Raw genomic sequence first — 22,082 nt, forward strand, 5'->3', positions numbered from 1 at the left:
CCTGACTATATTATTATGAAACTTAAGCAAGGACTTTTCTTGACATTGTACAGAACGTACAGGGATTCATATATGGTCAAATGGCCACGTGGTAGACCTGGTTTTTACTCATTAACACCATTATTTGCATTAACCAGGGCCCAGTGGTTGGTAAACAAGACAATCACTGTTAACAGTCAATAACCCAGTGTTTAACTATGTGCCTAGGGTCTTGGGGTAAAAGAAAATTGAAACATCATGCCTAATGCCACAAGGAGGTTATAGTGTAGTGTGAAAATGTTATCAACATGAAAAGTGACAAAAAAGCAGGATACCCATTATTTGATGTCTCCACCCTGCCCCTTCCTCATCCACAAAATGGGCATAATCACATCTATTTTCAGAGACTGATTTCATAGAATTATTATGAAGATCAAGTCAAATAATGTATGTAAATACTTAACAAAACCTGGTCCTACACCAAATGCTCAATAAATGGATTCTTAGGATCTAACCCAGAAGTAATTGGTTAGTGAACCCAGGAAATGCAAATTCAGTTGGGCTGTGATAGAATCCGTTTTCTTTTATGTATGGTAATACTCTGAGAAAGCGAAATAACAAAATTATTTAAATAAGGAAATCTATTCTATTTGGAATTACAGGAATAATGAAGAAACATAGATGCTTTTGTTCCAGTCATAATAAATTTTGTACTCGCTAATGTGTTTTGACATTTAAGCTATTAAAAAAGATGCAACAAAGAAACATTAACCGACTTCTTTTTAACTAAAAGCCAAAGAGAATGGAATCAGCTTGTCATCAATGTTTCAATACTTACTGATTGGGTTTATAAAGCTTGTTTATTTTTTATTTTTTTTAAAGCTTGTTTAATATCAAACATTTTTTTTTTCAAAATTAGTATTAGTGAAAGAATAAACAGTAGTAAAGTTCTTCCTTATGGACAAAAGCTCCCTGGAACATTAAAGATCCCAGCCATACCCACCTCACACAAAACACTATGAAAAACCAGAACCAACCATTTGCTAATTCTTAGCATTTTCCCATCTTGGAGCATGCAAAAGCAAGATTGCCTTTCTTGACACTACTAATCTATATCTATGTATATATCTATGTTTTTTAAAGTTTATTTTTTATTGTAACTCACATTTGAATCTTTAAACAACTATCTATGAAGGAGGAAGGTGGATAGACCACCGACAATACTTGTTTCTCCTTAGCCACAGGAACAAAGGCAGAGTTCAGACCGGGCCTCTGAGGGTAAGGCTCCTGACCCAAACCGACCCCCCTGCACTGGGTTCCTAATCACAAAAATTACACTGTTTTGGTAACAGGTTCCTGGACAGTCTCCTGACCTATTTCCAGGGACTGCATGGCTTCATCCAGGCTACTCATCATAGCGGTGGAGAGGAAATCATCAGAATGAACATTTTCTCTTTCAAAAGACTTCATGGTTTCTAGGCTGAACATCATTGTGCCTGGAAGTAAAGCATGAAATTGAGCAAGTTTAGTGCCCAGGCGAACATACAGGATACACAGGGAAAGTGACTCCACAGAAAATACTGCTGAGTTTACCTTACTGGTCACCTTAGAGCAGACCGCCTGCATCAGAATCAGCTGAACAACCAATAAAATGATAGCTCATTTATCTAGTATTTTCTATGTATTCTAAGTGCATTATTGTCTTCATTCATTTAATCCTTGGAAAAAAATTTATACGGAGGCTACTATGACTAGACCCATTTTATAGGTAAGAAACAGAAAGGTTTTAGTTTGCCAATATGCCTAACTCCTGGCTGGAGTTAGAGGGAAGTCATCGTGAGCAATCTGCATTTTTACCGTGCTCTTGGATTCATTCTAAGTCTGAGAATCACTGAGTACAGGACGTCCTAGACTCGGTTTTATCTCAGGAAGTGGGATCCAGGCGGTTCCTTCCCAGCTTCTGAAAGGGGAGACCAGACAGGCGGGAAGGGCCTGGGGTGAGAGGTTCCTTATGGCTCTGGCTCTTCCTTCCTTGGGTTTGCCAGCTGTCTCCCACAGTGCTCTATTCCCGAGTTTCTGGGATTCTCCCGGAAACCCCGGAATCCCAGCATCCCAGGACACGAAGGAGCCCCAGGTTGCGGGAGGGGAGTGGCGGAAGTGAAAGCTCCCTCAGCACCGCGCAGGGCGGCGGCACTCGGAGCCCAGGCACTTGGCGCTCCTCACCTCCATAGCGTTTCCCTCGGGGCTTCGCCGCCAAGATGCGAATCAGCCTTTTGGCACGCTTCCGGTACCGGCGCCTCCCCATGATGAGGATCTCAACCTTGCCCTCGGAGTTGGGCTCTCTCATCTGGAGCAGGACCTTGAACTCCCGTTCGAACCCCGGGACGAGGGCTCTGCTTGGTCCTGTGGTGAATGGAAGGTTCCCGAGAGATTAGCGTGGGGGCGGGGCGAGGGGGGGATGGGACAAGACTTGTGGCGTTCTGGGGGGACAGGCGAAGGAGGTCCTGGGACACTGGCAGGACACCAGCCACTGCCTTGGGCCTGCGCTGGGACGCTCGGGGTGGTCACCGGAGACCAACGTGGGGCCGAGTGGTAAATATTCGAGCGAACTCACCGAAAATCTTCTCCAGCAGACGGGCATCCACATGAAGCACGGATGGCTTGAGAAAGTGCTTAAACCTACACCAGTACCGTTGAGTGTGGACAAGGAGCCAGTTCTTGGAGTGAGAATACTTCTTGCTGGCTCCTGAGCCGTGCGATCGGTGCAGGGTCTTCATCACGAAGGGCGCCATTGCCGTACCCTGGACGGAATCCGCAGGAAGAGACACCCCACGTGGCCGGGAGGCGGGACGAAACTGCTCGCCGTCAGCCCATCGGCCTGATTGGTCCCTTCTCAGGCCCCGCCCCCTCCAGGAGCCCTTGCTCATTGGCTCCCTCAAATCCGGGCAGGCCGGCGGGGTCCCAGCAGCGCCTAGCGCCTACCTCGGGCGGGCGGCTTGCTGTTGGCGCGGTCTAGGAGGGAGGAGCCCGGATTGAGCGCGGGCCCTCGAAGAGTTCCCTCGTTTCCCTGGTAATAAGTGCTACAAAACAGTGGGATGATAGAAGGCACGTTGCTCACCAACATTAGGTGGAGTTCAGAGAGATTCATGTTCCCCAGCACTGGACGTACCTGTGTGAGGATCGCTTCTGTAGTGCCAACCCGCTCGTGTGACTGAAATTGTGGCCTCAGTACCTTATAACATCCCCGTGAGGAAGATACAGTTGTTTTTTTCTTCCATTTTTTACATAGGAAGTGTAAGTGATGGGACTGGGACAAAAATGCATACATTATATAGTGACCGTAGATTCCAAACAGAATTTAGACTCCTTTATCCTTCATCAGGTTGCTAATCCTTGAGGAAAGGACAACTTAAAAACCGTGGTTCTGACTGAACAGGGCCCATCTCCCTCCCAGGTACTTTGAAGAGAATTCTGTTTTATTCAGAAGTTATTTATTTGGTTGGATTTCATTTCTAACAATACAGATATCGAATTATTACGTCATACGCCTGAAACTAATATGTTGAACATCAATTACATCTCAATATAAAATAACAGTCCCAGAGGCGACTGGGTGGCTTGTAGGTAGGTTAAGTGTCTGCCTTTGGCTCAGGACGTGATCCCGCAGTCCTGGGATCAGGAGCACGGTGCCTGCATCTGGCTCTGCTCTCAGCCGGGAGCCTGCTTCTCCCTCTGCCCCTCCCCACTCATGCTCTCTCTCACATAAATAAATAAAACTTTTTCAAAAAATGATGTCTCCAGATGCCTTTCAAGGTTATATGCTAGAGTGTGAGGTCCTTCAATTGCAGGAAACATCTGTGGGTTCCAAGGTTCTGCAAAGTGCCCTTACAGGACAGAATCAATAAATATCTATTGAATAACCAACAAAATCAAAATGTACAGTGAAATACATGCAACTTTTGTCAACTATGCTTCAATAAAGCTGCAGCGGAAACCCCATGATATGTAAATTTAAATGGGAAAGAAAATATTGCCAATAACAGTTAAGTCCAAGGATATCAGATCAGTGCTCAGATTCAGTTTCTGTGTATTCCTCTCCTCCCACTTCATATCATGTTGGCTTTATCTTCAGGCTGGTGGCAAGATGCTCATAGCACTTTTCCAAATCGTATACAGTCCCAACCACCAGGAGAAGAGGAGGGGCAAAATCTTTTTTGTGACCCTTCTCAGAAGTGAGAAAACCTATCCTGGAAGCCTCCTTAGGCTTTGCCTCATTTCAAAATTAGGTCACGTGCCATATTCTAAGTGGGTCACTGGTAAGGGAAATGAGATTATCATGCTTAGTCTGAACATACGGAGTTCAACTGATATTAGGAGCTGCTCGCAGCATCACTATGAGATTCTTTTTCTATATTTTGAAGTCATCTGGGAGTCGAAAATGTTTCTATTGTCCTCCATTGATTGGCAGAGCGATAGAGATACTGAATAAGAAATGAACTTACCTGTAAGTCAATCGGAGAAGGACAAATATATGGTCTCATTCATTTGGGGAATATAAAAAATAGTGAAAGGGAATAAGGGGGAAAGGAGAGAAAATGAGTGGGAAATATCAGTGAGGGTGACAGAACATGAGAGACATCTAACTCTGGGAAACAAACGGGGTGGTGGAAGGGGAGGGGGGCGGGGGGATGGGGTGACTGGGTGACAGGCACTGAGGGGGCACTTGACGGGATGAACACTGGGTGTTATGCTATATGTTGGCAAATCGAACTCCAATAAAAAAATATACAAAAAGAAAGAAAGAAAGAAAGAAAGAAAGAAAGAAAGAAAGAAAGAAAGAAAGAAATGGACTTCCCTGAATGATTTGGGAACCTGAGAAGTCATGTTAAATGAAACCTATAAATTGGAAGCTGTTTCTTATAGATTTTCTATTTGCCCAAGTATGAGGAACCTCCAGAACGCAATGTGGTAGAAAAAAATATTTCTTTTGAACGCATGTTTGTTAACATATTTTCTTATTTTTAAAAACTCTTCATGGGGATCCCTGGGTGGCTCAGCGGTTTAGCTTCTGCTTTCAGCCCAGGGCGTGATCCTGGGTCCCGGGATCGAGTTCCACATCCAGCTCCCTGCATGGAGCCTGCTTCTCCCTCTGCCTGTGTCTCTGCCTCACTCTCTCTCTCTCTCTCTGTGTCTCTCATGAATAAATAAATCAAATCTTAAAAAAAAAAAAAACAAAAAACTCTGCAATCAGAACATTGACACTTCTGGCTTCAGATATGGCTATCTTGCTGTGAGTCCACATCTATCAGGAGACAGGCAAACCCAGGAGCATTAGGGATCGTGTCCTTCTTGTTAGGCATACTCATATTAAATAAAAGTGACCACTTCTTGTTATACTTGCGACTTTTTTTTACTGCATAAAGATTGAGCATTATTGGCATTGGATAATCAACTGCACAGTGTCTGACTCCTGTTTCTGGTTGTATCCTGGTAACTTGGATAATATTTGTGTAATATTGCATGAACATATTAAAGTTTTTTTTTCAAAATGATATTTCTACATTGAGTCTGATCTTTTTTAATCCTCACCACGACAGTGAAGCAGTTGTTTTATTTCACCAAAGGGTGACATTTGGGAAAGTGAATATCAACATGTGTACCAAGTTAACTAGAAGGTTAATTTTCTCGAAGTAGAAACTGAAGCCTCCTGATAACACTGGCATCAGTGTTTTGTAAAATCTTTTGCCCTCCCTTCCCCAATAAAGGCCATACCAGGGAACCTCAGGAAAGCAATAATCTATTTTTAAAGAAACCCCTCAAAGCTCAGGCAGGAACACATCATTAACACTGGTGCAACACCAAGTAGGCTCACAGGACAGAAGCAAACAGGAGAAGTCAGATGTTTGGGACTTAAAAGCAACAGCAAACACTTGAAATTGGTTTGGATTGTTGGATTTTTTTTTTTAAGACTTTATTTATTCATGAGACACACACACACACGCACACACACACACGCACGCACACACACGCACGCACACACGCACACACAGAGAGGCAGAGACACAGGCAGAGGGAGAAGCAGGCTCCATGCAGGGAGCCCGACGTAGGACTCGATCCCGGGTCTCCAGGATCCCCCGGCGCTAAACCGCTGGGCCTCCCGGGCTGCACGATTGTTGGATTTTTGTTCCATTTGAGGGAATCAAGTGAGAGTTAAGTCTCTTGCAAGGAGATCACGTCAAACTTGAGGCTTCCCCTCCGAAGGCGGTGGCGAGCCGTGGTTCCCGTAACGACCCGACTTTCCTCAGAGGTTGTGTTCTAGCTTCTTTCTCTCCCCCACGCCTTTGCTCTGAGAAGAGGCTACCCCTCCAGGAGGAGCAGGAACCCCTGTGCGCGCTTAAGACGGGAGAAGGGGTGCAGCCCGGGGGGCCGGGGAGGGGGGGCTTAGCGGTGCAGCGCGGCCTTCAGCCCGGGGCGTGATCCTGGAGACCCGGGATCGAGTCCCACGTCGGGCTCCCTGCGGGGAGCCTGCTTCTCCCTCTGCCTGGGTCTCTGCCTCTGTGTGTGTGTGTCTCATGAATAAATAAATAAAATCTTTTTTTTTTAAATAAATAAAATCTTAAAAAAAAAAAAATACGGGAGAAGGGTGCAAGAGGTGGAGGCGGGGGAGGGGAGCTCGGGCTCGGGCACCCAGACAGAGGCGAAGAGGAAGGAAGGAGCCAGAAGACGCGGGACTCCCGGACGTTTGCGTCTGCGGCGCTGCGCAGCCTTGTGCGGGGGATTCGCAACAGGCCGCTGCCCCCCGCCCCAGGTTTCCTCCAGCTAAGGAAATAAACACAGGAAACCTCATTTCTAGCGGAGTGGGGGTGGCTAAGCAGGAGCTCACACCCTGGAAGCACCTTGCAGCCCACGGAAACGGCAGCGAGTAGGAAGAGAGTGGCTCTTTTCCAGGTTGGCACAGTGCACCCCAAGTGCGGCAAGAAGCAACCCCCGGGGGCGGGGGCGGGGGCGGGGGCGGACTCGGGGCGCAGGCTGGCCCGGGAGGTGGTGCGAGTCGTCTCCGCTGCCCCGCGGCCGCCCGCCTGCGCTCTAGGACTGGAGGCTGCGACGCCAAAAGGGGGGGCGGTATGGGAAGGTTTCCAGGGTCCCCAGCTGCTGCCAGCTGGCTATCTGCACCCTACACACAGCCCTTCAGGGTGCTGAGCCCCCGCCCCTTAGCCGAGCCCCACCCTGGAGGGGTGTGGGGTGCGGGCCGGGGGCAGACTCAAGTTGCCTCGGCTGCTGGAGTGGAAAAACGGGGTGTGTGTGTAGAGGCTCTGTCTCAAAAAATTTTTAAAAAGTATTTCTTTGACCCACTTGCCTAAAATCATAAAGTTAGAAAATCTATCTTCAAAATACACCTCAAATCCATACATTTCTGCTATTTCAATGACTAGCACTCTTGTTTAAGTACCTTTTTTCCCCTAACATGCTGGCCACAAATCTGAAATAATCAAACTTCTAAAATACCTTTTCTTTTCTTTTTGCTCTTTTGGTTTATAAAGGAAAGAACAGAAATACTCAGGTTTGCTTGACATTATTAAATTTTGAGTAACTCAAACATGAAATTTTTTTGGTTACCAAATTGGGATATAAAAAACTGACAGGGACGCCTGGGTGGCTCAGCGGTTGGGCGTCTGACTTGGGCCCGGGGCGTGATCCTGGGGTCTGAGGATCGAGTCCCGCATCGGGCTCCCTGCATGGAGCCTGCTTCTCCCTCTGCCTGTGTCTCTGCCTCTCTCTGTGTGTCTCTCATGAATAAATAAATAAAATCTTTTTTTTTTAAACTGACAAATCAAAATAAAACTTGAGTTTTTCTAGGTTAATTATCATAAAATGTGTACTTCTAAAGTGAGAAGAAAGAAGAACCGTTGTTCATTATATAGATTGACACAGTAACTGTCAACACATTGATTTTAAAAAAGAAAATTCTTGTAGATTGGGGGCTCTTTTAGAGTTCCTGGAGCCAATTCCAATCTTTGTGTGGGGGGTGGGTTCCCTCACATACAACACAATTCTTGGACACCAACAGGGTGTCTAATCAACCCAATTCTGACATATATACCAGGAGATAACTTCAGATCCGCCAAGTTAGGGATTCAGTCCCACAGGACTACCCCCTTCAGATGCCAGTAGTAAACCCCAGGCTGTTACCTGTGCTTCTGACAAGCCTGCTGCAGGTTGAAGGTTTCAACCACCTCTTCTTTAGGTTTGATTAATTTGCTAGAGTGGCTCACAGAACTCAGGGAAGCATTTACTCTTAGCAGTTTATTAAAGGATATGATAAAGAATACAAATCAACAACCAGCTGAAGAGATACATAGGGCGAGATCTTTAGCCAAGGAGATTCTGTTCTCATGGAACTTGAGGCCTGGCTCACTAGCATGTGGGAACTTTCTGGTTCCCCAAGTGTGGAAGCTGTCAGGGAAACAAAAAGGACCAAAATAGCTGTCCACTTGGGTTTTTATGGAGGCTTCATCACACAGTCATTATTGGCTAAGTCACTGACATTGGCTGATTCAACCCCTAGCCCTTCTTCCTTCTTCAGAGGTTGTCGATGGAGGGGGTGGGGCTGAACATTCCAATCCTTCAGTCTCCTGCTTGGTCTTCCTGGCAAGCAGTATCTGCTCTTGAATGGAGTCCAAAAGTCACCTTCATTAATAACAAGACACCCATTTCTCTTTTATAGTTCTGAAGTGTTTTCAGGAACTGTGGATGAAGATAAAATATATCTGGAAAATACATATTTGGTCATCTGAAGAAGGCTACTTCGGAGTGTGATGACCCAGAATTCCAAGGTAATACCTTAGCTTACCACTATGCTAAACAAGCTTTGACCAAAGCAGTTGCCCCAGTGGTGGTGTATATGCTGGCTGTTGTTTTTTTCAGGTTGGATTGAGGATATTCCTGATGCATAGCCCAAGTTCTGATGGTAAGTAGCTTGATTGTTATTTTGGATCTAAGGAAATTAACTGATTTCTTTGGTGATGTGGAGTACACATTTCACTGTGATTGTTACTAAAGAGCAGCTTCAACATGTGCTTTATGAAAAGGCCATACCAGGAACCCCAGAAAAGTAATAATCTAATACTTTATAACTGCAAGCTTGCAATTGTTAAGTATTACAAAGGATTCATTTGATGTGCCCAGTAAGTATAAGCATCTTTCCCCAAATATCCACCCCAGCAGCCTTTGCATGATGGGAAACTTGGAGATTTAGTTTTTTGAGAGAAACTAAACTTGCAAAAATCAAGGGAAGATTACTTGTGGCTTTAGTTGAAAGATTTCATTGGGAAACCATAAAGGATTCTTCTGTGTCCTCCAGGAATAACTGATCTTTGGAAGAAGACTACCAAACCAAGAACTTCAGATCAAGCCAATGAGGAGGTGGAGAGCTTCAACTGAAGGCAATAAAACAAGATTCATTTTTGATATCTCTGCCCTCCTTTTTCAATTTTGCTCTACTTCTCTTTGTACTTTGGTGCCCCCTAGAGGGAGACCAAAAAATTTCATAATTCTTTCAAGGAGCTATATTTTTTTCTTTTAAGGTAGAAACCATACCCAGCATGGAGCCCAACACAGTGCTTGAAGTTACCACCCTGATATCAAGACCTGAGCTGAGACCAAGAGTTGGATGCATAACTGACTGAGCCACCAGGCATCCTCACATATCTACATTTTTTTAAAAGATTTTATTTATTTATTCATGATAGTCACACAGAGAGAGACAGAGAGGCAGAGACACAGGCAGAGGGAGAAGCAGGCTCCATGCACCGGGAGCCCGATGTGGGATTCGATCCCGGGTCTCCAGGATCACGCCCCGGGCCAAAGGCAGGCGCCAAACCGCTGCGCCACCCAGGGATCCCCATATCTACATTTTTAATCTCAATCCTCTGTCATATTTCTTTGCCACTCGAGGAAAGGCAAAACTCTTGTGTATATATGTGTGGGTTTCCAGACTATAGCTATTGTTATAAATTTGATTAACGGATTTGTCATTCTCTACCTGATTTGACTAACAAAAATTTAATAGTTGTTCCCTTCACACTTCAAAAGATAGATTTTCTTCTGCTGGTCTCTTCTGGAATTTGAATCTTCCTCACAGTATTTTTTTTTAAAGATTTTATTTTATTTCTTCATGAGAGATAGAGATAGAGAGAGAGAGAGAGAGGCAGAGGCATAGGCAGAGGGAGAAGCAGGTGCCGTGCAGGGAGGCCGATGTGGGACTTGATCCCGGGACTCCAAGATCAGGTTCTGAGCCGGAGTCAGATGCTCAACTGCTGAGCCACCCAGGCATTCTCTTCCTCACAGTATTAATTCTGACCTTTGGTTCTATCAAAATTGGACACTGAACCCAAAATACTTATGCTTATTACAAAATATTTATGCTGACTCAAGAAGTAGACACAAATATTGAGGCTGTCCTTGGTTTATTAGTCTCTTATCTTCAGGGATTCCCCAGCCTCCACTCAAGGAATCTTTACATGTTAGAGGATTAATTATTGTCCTGATTTCATTGTGATCAATGATACTTGTACTCTCCATTCAATTTGTGTAACAGTAAGGTACTACTTTTTATGTGGACATTATTTTACACAAGCCTATCTTGTGTATATGGAGTAACTTTTAGAGAATTTGCAAAACTTATAACATCTACTTCTACAGGAAACTGTTTTTCTGAAAAAGATATTCAGAGACCTAAAATGAAGAAAGCATGGACGATTTGGGAGAGCTCCCAGGAGAGATAACTGACTCCCTCTTCATCTATACTCTGGGTGCTCCAGTTCCAGTAGTAAGAATAATACAACAAGAAAAGCTGGTGCAAAATTTGTCTTTGACCCTAACAGAAGTTGTAAATGACACTACCTCTGCTCTGGAGGCCCAATGAACTAGTTTAAATTAAAGTTTAATGGTGCTTATGCATGATTAAATAGACTTTGTTTTCTTCTTGGCTGGGTAAGAACTTTGTTTTATAGCAAACACTGCTTGCAGCATCTACCTAAAACACTATGGGTTAGATAGAACAGTTTGTAGTTAAATTAAAAGAAGGACTATCTGGCTCTCTAGAACAGATTCAGATGGGTTTGGGGACCTGATTTCATGGCCTGGTTTTGGCTCTTTCCTTGGCAACCTATTAATAGGACTAATGATCACTTTGTTTCTGGTAATTTCCTGTATTCTGGTTGACCCATGTATCCTGTCCAGTCTTAAATGAGACTGTGCAGTCATTATGTTTTTAAATGGTTCAACATCTCATCTTGCAACAAAAGGCTCATGTGAGACTAACTGCAGTGCAAATGCAGACAGTGTTCTCCAAATAGCCTGTGAACAATGGATTCTGATGATGGTATGGATCTGAATCATGCATATGAATGTCCTAAGGGCTGGCCAATGTTCTTTGGCCAAAAGGAAAGATTGACAAGTAAAAAAAAAAAACAAAAAAAAAAAAACAGACCTAGGAACTTGCAGCTGGAAGTTGACAGGTAAACTCTAATGTTCCCTACTACACATAAATAACTCTTTCAGAATTCTTTAACCAGTGAAGACCACTCAGCGATCGTGATGCAAGATGTAGCAAGGACATTTACTCTGTACATTTAAAATCAGACGGAGACAATGACATTCTTCAATCAAGACCACATTAATCTCCCTGCCTCCTACATAATCCCCAAATTGCCTCATTTTTACAAAACTGGCCTCTGCTTCTCTAAACAGTCCTTAGAATCACCCAGCCAAATCCTATAATAGGCTCCCCACAACTCTTCCCTATAAAGAGGCTTTATGTTCCTGGATTGTTGCTTCTCTCCTGAACCAGTACATCAAATAAACTCAACTTTGTCTAACTACACATGTGTAATCATTGGTTGGCTGATAGTAATTGCTATGGTCTGAATGTTTGCATGCCCCTCAAATTCACATATTGAATTCCTAACCCCCAAGGTGAGTCCTTTGGGAGGGTTCCTCCTCATTAATATGATTTGTGTCCTTGTAAAAGAGGCCCAGAAAGCTTAAGCACCCCTTCAGACATGCAGCCATGTAAGGACCGTGAAAAGAAGGCTGTCTATGAACCAGGAGGACCTCTCTAGATACCAAATCTGCCAGTGTCATGATCTTGGACTTCCCAGCCTCTAGAACTGTGAGGAATAAGTACTTGTTATTTTAAACCACCCCAGTCTATAATGTTTTGTAGTGTGAACAGACTAAAACTGCCTGTCCAAATCTAGGGAGCCATTTTGGAACCTACATGTTCTAGTATTTTCCATCCCTCAATCCCTGCCCTGGCTCATACCCAGTTGATCAGCTCCAAAATCTTTTGAAATTAGAATGAAGATAATTTTGGAATGGATTTTATTGAAAGGATCTGTAAGCAAAAGCCACCCCTCCTTAAGGCGGTCCAAGATGTGGAATTGTTCAGATGCCAATATTTAACACAGATCCCTGGGTCTACCCTGAGTTCTTCCAATTTCTTCTTTGACAGGGTGTTTGAGCTTGCTTCTATTCTGAATCAAGTAGGAGCAATTTAGGACATGGAAAGGAGGGCTTGCAGCAAGAGGCCATGGTGGATTGTATCTGAGAACTTTTACCTTCCATTAGTATTTTACATGGAAGAAGACCAGGAGGAGTGCATCTTTGGTAGGTGGCCCTTGCCCACATCTCCTCCCCAGTTTCCAGCCTTCCCCTACTTTTCCATCCCCATCTTGTCCTGGAGCAGCCCTCCCTGGCCTGCCCAAGAGGTAGAGGTTCATGAATCCCTCCTCCAGTTGCAGGCCACCTTGATGCATAGAGGTGCACAGTCATACCTTTATTCAGCTGCAGAGATGGTTCACAGCCACAGGCCAGACCCGAGTCATTGTAGTTGGACTGCCAGAGGCAAGGTGGTAGCTGTTTGATACGATCTGGAGCTTGGGGAGCTGGAACTCTGACCAGCAGGCCCAAGGTAGGTGTCCCTGGCTAAACTGTGGAGCTGCGTGGCATCTTGGTTTCTTCTGGGATTGTGGGATGGCTGGAAATCCAGGTGCTTCTGTGAGTCCCACAGAGAGTGCCCTTGAGCTACAGCCATGCTTTTGGTCCACCGTAATTACAGGAAGGTAGCCGGGAGGTGTGCGGATGGGGCAACTGGGAAGGCCTGGGTTGGATAACCCCTCTTAATGTCTCCTTGGGGGTTCTGGCCTGCCCTGGGATCCCAGTTGCGAACCCTCCCTCACCAGGGCATTGTCTTCACAGGCCTTGAGATGCTGCAGCTAGTCTGGAGCCAGCCCCTGACCAAGGAGGACCTGGCCACCACCCCCAGCATGCAGCTGTTCGCCAGGGCTGTCTGCCTGCCAGGGTGGGCGGGACTATCTCTGTGAGGTTTTCCCAGGCTTCCTATACTAAATGGTAGGTTGTCCTGGATTCCCTTAGATTTCACTCTATTAGTAATAAAGGACTGATCTCTCCTGGGCAGGTAGGAGGGGAGGGAAAGTTCTGGCTTTGGTGAGAAATGGCATTAATAGAAATTTGAATTTGTGACCTAGTCATGTTCCTCTTGGACCTTCTAGGCGTATGTCTGAGACATGTCTTCTATTTTTTTTTAAATTTTTATTTATTTATGATAGTCACAGAGAGAGAGAGAGAGAGAGAGGCGCAGAGACACAGGCAGAGGGAGAAGCAGGCTCCATGCACCGGGAGCCCGATGTGGGATTCGATCCCGGGTCTCCAGGATCGCGCCCTGGGCCAAAGGCAGGCGCCAAACCACTGCGCCACCCAGGGATCCCTGAGACATGTCTTTTAAATGTAAGAAAGTGTTCAATAGGTGAAGATATCCCACAAAATAAGGGACCCAGCGTGTAAAGCCTCTGACGTGCAGTCCTCTTTCTTTTGTTTTATTTTATTTTATTTTTTTTATTTTTATTTTTATTTTTTTTAGTCCTCTTTCTTTTGGATAGGCTTACCGGGCCCCAGAAGGGCCTCCAGCGGGCCCAGCACTGAGATCTGTGGAGCCAGGATGAGCTAGCTCTGCTGCAGCCCAGCACTGGAGGATGAAACAAAACAGCTCTTGCACAAGCTGCTTCTCTCACACCTGGAGCCTGTTCAGGCTGCTCTGGGTTGAATGAAGACAGGGGCTTCTAGAAAGAAGGGACCCTCTCTGGCATCTCCCTAGACCTAAAAGGTAGATAAATGAGAGGAGAAATGTGTGTGTGTGTGTGTTGGGGGGAGGTGGAGGGTCTAGATGGGGACAGAAACTGGATCTACTCCAACTGCCTGATGAGATGGGCATCCGGCAGCCCAGTAAACCTTAGGTCTTCGGGCATTGTTCCTGATTGCTAGAAGTTTGGGGGTGGTGACAGGGTGTTCTGGGAGCAAAAGATCCTGAAGTCCTGTGAACTATGAATAAATTGAGAGGAAGGCTTTCTAAATCCCCTTTCCAGAACCTTACTCAATGCCAAATCCACATTTGAATCTCTCTAGCCAAGAGTTTGGCAAGCTAAACATGTCCTCACTTGAACTCTTCCTGTTTAAGCTTCTCCTCTAGCAGCCTGTATCTCAACCGTGAGGGATTGCAGGTGAGAGAAGCCGGTACCCTGGACTACGGAGAAGTGGTGGAAGTGCTAGGAAGTGGTTGAATTTGGAATATAGTTTATTTTATCTATGTATTTTTTATCGGAGTTCGATTTGCCAACATATAGTATAACACCCAGTGCTCATCCCATCAAGTGCCCCCCTCAGTGCCTGTCAAAACCCAGCAAGATTTGTAATTTCATAGATTTCATTAATTTCACTCACAGAGGGGTTTTTCTGTGGTATTGAATGGTCGTGGGTGTGATTGTCATACTGGCTGGTGGATGGATGCTGTGGGCATGGAAATCCCTTATTTCTTTTCTAAGTATTTCAGTTCTAAAGGGAAGGTGAGATGTTGGGAAAAATAAAGTTCTCAATGATTGCTGGTAACGGGGAAGCCTACTCATGTTTATGAGGAGAAAGAGTGAGAGTCAGATGTGGCAGATATGGGGGAAAATAGGGGATGGGGATTACCCCACCCAACTGTGGAGCACCCTGAGCTGTAGCATGGGGATGAATGAGTACCCTGTTACTTGGGATCATGGTGACAGGCAGGGATTGGCACTCCAGAAAGGGAGTCATGCTAATGTAGGCAAAGGAAAAGAAAAAAAAAGCAAGTAATAGGAGGGATGAGCATCACTAAACATGAGAAAAAAGCCATATAATTGGAAAAGTAGGTGTAGGTATTGTGGCAGTGTGTCGAGAATGCCACTAGAGCACATTGGACTTAAAATAGTCACCAAAATTATGATAGACATATAGTGAATCATGTGAATGGGCAAAGAGAAGTCATACCAATGTACCTTTGGATTTTCTATATTTATTTGAACAAAAACATTTTGCCATTTACCAGTTTTGTTGTGCTCTAATTTCCAGGGTGGTGCCTAAATCTATAGTTTATACACAATATGTCTGATAAATTTCTGCTCTGAAATGTATGTAGTAAAATCTTCAATAGTTTGCAATTACATAGACTCAGGTGAAGTCTTGCCATAATTAAAATTTAATTAAACCCAATTTGCCCTTCCACCACATTTTTGAAGCAGTTAAATCCAGGCTAATAAAAGTTGCCACTTCAGGGTATGGGAACCTATTTTTATCAATGGTTAAAGTAGAATTGTTGTCCTAAGTATATTCTGTGTTTAAATAGTAGGGGTGAGAGGTTGGGCCATAAACTGGTTCAAAAGTGTTTGGAAGTGATTTACACTTCTAAGTTGGTCAAGAAGGCATGTTCCATACACAATTTTATTTTCATCATCTCTAGGCACATACCTGTTTGGTCTCAGGAGAGCTATGGTGGGAAGTCCTTGCACCGTATCCTGCCCAGGATAACCCTCCCTCACTACTTCCTCCTGTCTCAGGTGCCTCTCCTATGGTTTTGTTACTTTGTATTCCAGAGTCCTGACATCCAGTCTCCTTTAAAATAATTCCACTGGAATTAATCATGGATACTTCAGCACAAAATTACTATGAAAACAGAAGGAATGGGCTATCCTAGGGAAGAAGGGAAAGATCCCTTTTGGAGAAGTCCTCCCCTGGTAAGACAGAGCTGGTGAGGTGCTAAACATGGCAATTCTGAGTAGCCAGGGGTTGCAGGTTTGGGCACCTGCCTATCCCCCAGTGATTTCCAATTACTTGTTTAGCACCCCCTTTTATTATAGTTAATACAAAGCTCACATGTGCTGCTCTCTGAATTTTGATCTATATTGAATTTTTATGATACACACTCAAAAACATTTGCAAATTTCCCCCTACCCAAATTACAATGATTTCTTCACTAACACTGCAGGACGATCACTTTTATAATTCAGCCCCAAATCTGTACACAGCCAGTTTGGTTGACTGGGACCAGTCAGTTCAGAACCAACCAGTTAGTTCCAGATAAAAGCAGTCACACTGTTTATAGACATCTTTTTAATGTTTTACTTTAAAACAAATGAGCCCAGTAAAAGAGAGCAAAGGAAATTACATTTCAATGATAGCTTGAGATGGGTAATGATATTCCTGATTTATTTGTTTTCAGGAACAGACAACTGTATTGTCATACTTGACTTTTAGAACTGCTCACTTAAAATGCACATAGTTATATTAAGTTTCTCTTACAAAAACACAACCATGTCATTTAAGGCAAAAAATATCAGCTTCTGGGGAGATAAGTTAATGTTTCTGACATATTCTCAGGCTGGTTGAATGAAGTGATCCATTAATTTAGTTGCTCAGGTTTTCATCTTTTCTTGTAGTTTTGCTTTGCTAATGGGCATGAGAATTAGTCACTGTGCCTGGTTTCCTCCTCTCTGTTAGACTGGTTTCACCTGCAAATTAGGAACTTTCAGAGTCACTGAGTCAATGGGAGGTGAGAAAGGCACCTTTGAACAGGAGATAAAGACTTAAAAACTCAATAAAGTGTCTCTCACTTAAAACAACTTGCAACCTACAGATATTAATTTAATTGAACAAAATGCGAACATTTAGACCAGACACAGCAATATTTTTAGTCAACCTCATATAAGGGATGTTTGCTAGTAAGTGTTAGCTCGATCAACCCTACATATTGAAGAAGGCAGACAAACTTTGAACCGAGAAAGCATGTGGCTGCTCAGTGCTCAGCTAAATTGTGCTTCAAGACACCATTTGGCATTGACCAATGGGACTTTGCTAAGTGTTAATGGGAGACCCCTCTCAACTCCGTAGAGAGTCACACAATAGACAAAACCCTACAGCTTTCATACAATACAACTATCTTTTAACATCCAAGAGTTTTTGTGCTAGAGTGAGATAGACACAAAAATGGTCATGGCTTCAATATATAAAAGGTTTTCACATCATAGTTTATCACATTTTGCTCTGATTAAGACCTCAGTGATGCATTTAGGGTTTGTTTCTGAGTCTTCAGTCTTCAGCGATGCTGGATGAACGGTACTATGTCTGAGGCCTAAGAAGGGGTCCCCAATACATTCAGAATTCCTGCTGCCAGTGGGGTCGACCCAGGACAGGGTATGTCCAGGAATCAGTGCTACCTGAAAGTTGCTGCCTCCCTCCTCTTCCTCAACTGATAATTGGAGAGAGCCTGCCAAGTGCATGGCAGGTGTCTGGCTTTAGGTCAGTGGAATGATACTTTGCGCGTGCGCATCTGTGTGTGTGTGTTTGTACAACCTCCTTGGGAGGGTATATCACAAGTTCAGGTTGAGTGGAGACCTAGTAGGTGAAAAATTGCATTTCATAATTTACTAAAATTCTGTGCTTCAAAAATGAAAAGATTTGCTTCAAAAGCTTGATAAAATCATTTTTAGCTAGAGTGTAAAATTTAGACCCTAACATCCGTGTGTCTCCAGCAGCCAAGAAGATGCTGAATGGTACAACCCAGGGGAGTGGCCTGGAATCCAGGTGGGTTGAGAAGAGGAGGCTTTTAAAACTTCAGTGTTTATCAAAAGGGACAAGGGTTTTAAAAGGCAGAGAAGCCTATCTGAGGAAGGATGGAGAAGTGGTTGACTTGGGGATGGATACTGGGAAAAGTCTGGCGGAGATCAGGAACGAAATAGTGGCAGGGAATTGAGAAGTCATTGGAGAAGAAAGGTAGGAGGGGAGTCAGAGATGGAGCAAGCCGGCTGGGGGAGACAGTTGGGAAGGGTGGGTGGATTTCAGGGCCTCCTCCTGGCTTGGGACAACCAACCAGTTGCTATCCTTGCTTTGTCTTCCTGGCTGCTGAGGTGGTTTTTTTTTTTTTTTTTTTTTTTTTTTTTTTAATTCTTCCCTGCCAAGGAGAAAACTCTTCCTTTTGTAAGTCCATCTGCGGCTGGAGTTTAATTGAACCGAAGTGCTCTCTGGCTTCCCCTTGCCTCTTGAATGCTATCACCATGGCTGAAGTTCTGAGACAGCAAGCAAGGGTGCCAACAAGCAGTCAGCAGGGCGGGCTTTCTGGTAAACCCATCTTTCATTTTGCTTCCCTTGGGTCCTTGCTTTTGTGTTACATGATGAAGCGTTTTGATTTGCAGACCCTGCCGGGGTACCTGGCTTCTAACTGTAAATGTGTATACTGGGAAATGGGACCAATAATTATAGGTTTGGGGCAACATTCTGCGGGGGTGGAGGTGGGGGTTGGAGAATAGAAAACATCCGCTACAATATAAAAAAGTCAAGGAAGTTTAGTTACAGCCTTCCATATGCAAAATGTACGACGTAATAGCAAAACACATTCAGGGCATAGTAAAAAATAAATAACTTGCAAAATTCTCTGTTTCTATATAAGAAGGGCTGTTTAGGTAGTTGAATTCCCTAGCAGTATTCATTTTCTAAAAAGACAGAGTTCTTCTCTTTCGGTTTGTTATTTCTCACTCTCATTGCCCTCTGAGGGCGAAGCTCTTTTCACTAACTTCACCTACATCCTGGTGTTGTGTCTGGATTATTCTCAAGCCTTTCTCATCTCACTCTCACTCAAATGTCTAATTCCCCAGGGATCCTGCCTGTGTTACCGGTTTAGTGGGAATGGTTTCTCTCGCTGGCCCCTTCCTTGCCTGGCCGGGGGTGGCACTGCAGAGGGATCAGCACCACAGCGCTGGCCCTTCTACTCTTCAGTATCGTATCTGCTTGTGTAGAAGTAGAGCACGTATGAAGTTGATTCAGCCTTCAGGGACTATGTTCCCGGGAACTCACATGTGTCAAATGGTCTATTTGCCCCACTGGCCCTGAATTTCATGATTTGCACGCTTTCTAATTGAAGAACATTCTCGTCATAAAGAACAACATGAAAATGATGTGCAAAGTTGCTTGCCACAGCGCTGGATCACCAAAAGCACACAGATTGACATTCAAATCACATTAATAATAAAATGACTGAATAGGAATGGGTTGGCAAATAGATCTTGATATAAGCAGCCATTTCTATTATTCCCAAGTTCTGCTTTACTTGAAACCTTGTTAGCAGCGGTTGATGGTAGCCATCGTGTTTACATATACATTATGGCCTAATTTTGAAAATGTATTTTGTGTTTAATCACAAGCAGAAATGCCTGAAATTTGAAGTTGTTTACTCCCGTAATTTCAAAACACAGAGTCAAATCTTCTAAATGACCTAATCTTGACATTTTCACATACCCCGTAGCATTAGCAATATTTGGTTTCTCAGGATTTTTAACTCAAGGTACTTTACTAAGTGAGTGGGTTAATGTTGATGTACCTTGGAATTTCTGCCATCCCTAAACATGCATTTTCATGCAATTAAAAGATAACGGGCTTATAAACTGCCTTTCATGTTCTTCCTGATTCTCGTGATTTCATCTTTTTTAGAAGGGCTTTCAAAATAGTTCATGCAATGATATGTATGGCTAAAGGAACTGCTATGCTAGAAGGAGAATGAAGAACTTATTTCAGTTTGACATGAGGCAAGCTGAGGGCTTCTGTACTTTCTCCTGCCTTACAAATGCTCTGAGATGATCGTGATCTTCCAGTCCTTAGAGAGTCTGATGCAAAAGCAGTTTCCCTGGGAGGCTGTGGCACGGCATCAAATGTGTCTGTCTCAGTCTCTTCAGGACCCACCTCTTCATCAGTTATAAACAATTTGGATTCCCTCCATTTGGGGTAAAAATCTTGGCTGCCTCTGGAGCCACTTGACTCACTCCCAGAAAGCTGTATATTCAGTTCCTCCGTCGACCTGATCAGGTTTTGTACCGACAGAGATTTGCCCAAGTCCTTGGGTGCCACGGGGCGGACAGATAAGAGAGTTTCTCCTCCCATGTCAAAGCTTTTCCTTAGAGAACGGTCCTTGGTCAGGTTGGACTGTGCAACCTGAACATTTTCCTTGGAGGCAACAAGGCAGGTGGTGACATCAGAAATGCTTTCCTGTAAGCCTGCGGGGTTTGGGTGCAGGGTCTCTGGCCTGGGCAGATGCTTGATGGCTGGGAGAGGAGGTGGGATCTGTAAAGTTGTTGGGGCTGCTGGCTTAGGTGCCACATTTATTTGGTTTGCAATGTTGCTGGTGGCTGCCACCGCGGAGCCATCACTTTGACTCATTGGCACCTGTGTTGCTTGACTGTGCATAGTAGGGCTAAGCGCATAGAAAGTCTGAGCGCTGAACTCATTTGGCGTCAGAATGAACTGCAGGCCTCGAGAGATGTTGGCACTAGCTGATCTGGATAAGCAGCCACTGTTTTGTGCGGAACTGGACAGGTCTTTGCTATCCACAGGGCTTTGATAGTCAGATGTCTGTTCACATTCAAAGGGTGGGATCTGGAATGAGGCCAAGGTGAGGGCTGAGGCAGAGCCTTTCCGGAGGACCTGTTGATAGATATCTAGTAGGCAGTCCAGCTTGGACTCAATGGACTGTACCTGAAAGTGAGGAAAAGGGTCACATGTGAGTATAACCTAAGAATGGACTTCATTTCTAGAATTAAAAAAATGCAGTCTTGGTGTGCCCATACAGCTAAATATTCAGTATAAAGCATAATATAGTCGTGACCTTTCGTACCACCTCAGAATGTACCTCTAGCTGTGGTGGGGCCAAGGGATGATTTAGGAGGAGAGGTATGCTTTGGCCTCTACATAATCTCCACCAATACCCCTCCCCCTTAAGTCTTTAAAATAAACAGTTGATGATCTCAGAAAACAAAGGAGCACTGTAAGAAAGCAACTTCTAAGACTCCCAGCCCAATCAAGTTGCCTTTACTAAGCTTCCTCCAAGAAATCATTCTGGGGCTTTACTGCAGTCTAGTCAAGAACTCCTTCTCTAATGAAATCAAGACCTTAAATATCAATGTAGGTGGTTCTGAATTTAAAAATAAAGGTATGGAGGCATCTGGGTGGGCCAGGCGTTGAGCATCTGCCTTTGGCTCAGGTCATAATCCTGGGGTCCAGGATTGAGTCCCATATCGGACTCCTTGCAGGGAGCCTGCTTCTCCTTCTGTTTATGTCTCTGCCTCTCTGTGTCTCTCATGAATAAATAAATAAAATCTAAAAAAAAAAAATAATAAAGGTATGGGAGTGCCTGGGTGGCTCAGTTGGTTAAATGTCTGCCTTTGGCTCGGGTCATGATCTCAGGGTCCTGGGATCAAGCCCTGTGTCCCTGGGCTCCCTGCTCAGTGGGGAGTCTTCTCCCTCTTGCTCTGCTGCTCCCCCTGCTTGTGCTTACACAAGCACAAGCACTCTCTCTGTGTCAAGTAAGTAAGTAAGTAAGTAAATAAATAAATAAATAAATAAAATCTTTAAGAAAAGTATGAAATGCTTCAAAATTAATACTCAAGATAGTTTGATTAGGTTGGGGGAACAATTTGATTTCCGGATAATTGTCTTTTTTTATTAAGTTTTTAATTTTAATTCCAGTGTAGTTAACATACAGAGTTATATTAGTTTCAGGTGTACAATATAGTGATTCTGCAATTCCATATGGTACTCAGTGGTCATACAAGTGTGCTGTTTAATCCCCATCACCTATTTCACCCATCCCCCCACCTCCTCTCTGGTAACCATCAGTGTGTTCTCTATAGTTCAAAAAAAACTCTGTCTCTTCGTTTGGATAATTATTTTTGTATGAGAAGCTA

The 22,082-nt window shown here is 44.1% G+C and overlaps 4 protein-coding genes across 6 annotated transcripts in view; 2 read left to right on the forward strand and 2 right to left on the reverse strand.

The window, feature by feature from the left end:
- The window catches only part of LOC140636778 (developmental pluripotency-associated 5 protein-like), a 45,300-nt gene extending 35,853 nt beyond the window's left edge, over positions 1-9,447 (forward strand). The window contains exons 3-5 of the transcript XR_012033997.1: positions 8,705-8,813; positions 8,905-8,947; positions 9,341-9,447. The gene's annotated coding sequence lies outside the window, so the exon portion shown is untranslated. The remainder of the gene's footprint in view (positions 1-8,704; positions 8,814-8,904; positions 8,948-9,340) is intronic.
- On the reverse strand, positions 449-2,974 carry LOC140636776 (oocyte-expressed protein homolog). The gene is made up of 3 exons (XM_072832354.1): positions 2,594-2,974; positions 2,203-2,382; positions 449-1,475 (listed from the first exon to the last, which is right to left on the reverse strand). The coding sequence occupies exons 1-3, from the start codon at positions 2,904-2,906 to the stop codon at positions 1,312-1,314; spliced, it is 657 nt and encodes a 218-aa protein (XP_072688455.1). The 5' UTR covers positions 2,907-2,974; the 3' UTR covers positions 449-1,311.
- A 3,051-nt stretch (positions 9,448-12,498) lies between the features above and the next one.
- Positions 12,499-14,618, forward strand: KHDC1L (KH domain containing 1 like). Its single transcript, XM_072831627.1, is given in 4 exon segments — positions 12,499-12,652; positions 12,783-12,885; positions 13,224-13,342; positions 14,516-14,618. Coding segments are annotated over 4 exon segments (435 nt in total). The 5' UTR covers positions 12,499-12,542.
- Positions 14,619-16,452: 1,834 nt separating this feature from the next.
- Positions 16,453-22,082, reverse strand: part of KCNQ5 (potassium voltage-gated channel subfamily Q member 5) — a 496,689-nt gene continuing 491,059 nt past the window's right edge. For all 3 annotated transcript variants that reach the window (XM_072832360.1, XM_072832358.1, XM_072832359.1), the window contains one exon: positions 16,453-20,874. In XM_072832360.1, the coding sequence (XP_072688461.1) occupies positions 19,912-20,874 (963 nt within the window). In that variant the 3' untranslated portion in view covers positions 16,453-19,911. The remainder of the gene's footprint in view (positions 20,875-22,082) is intronic.

Source organism: Canis lupus, chromosome 7, assembly GCF_048164855.1.
Source record: "Canis lupus baileyi chromosome 7, mCanLup2.hap1, whole genome shotgun sequence".
Lineage (NCBI taxonomy): Eukaryota > Metazoa > Chordata > Mammalia > Carnivora > Canidae > Canis > Canis lupus.

Coding starts and splice junctions, on each gene's coding strand:
- LOC140636776 (XM_072832354.1), bottom strand. CDS start 2,906: ATGAGCAAGGGCTCCTGGAGGGGGCGGGGCCTGAGAAGGGACCAATCA. Junction 2,383..2,593: donor TCTGCTGGAGAAGATTTTCG/GTGAGTTCGCTC, acceptor CATTCACCACAG/GACCAAGCAGAGCCCTCGTC. Junction 1,476..2,202: donor CCGAGGGAAACGCTATGGAG/GTGAGGAGCGCC, acceptor CTTTACTTCCAG/GCACAATGATGTTCAGCCTA.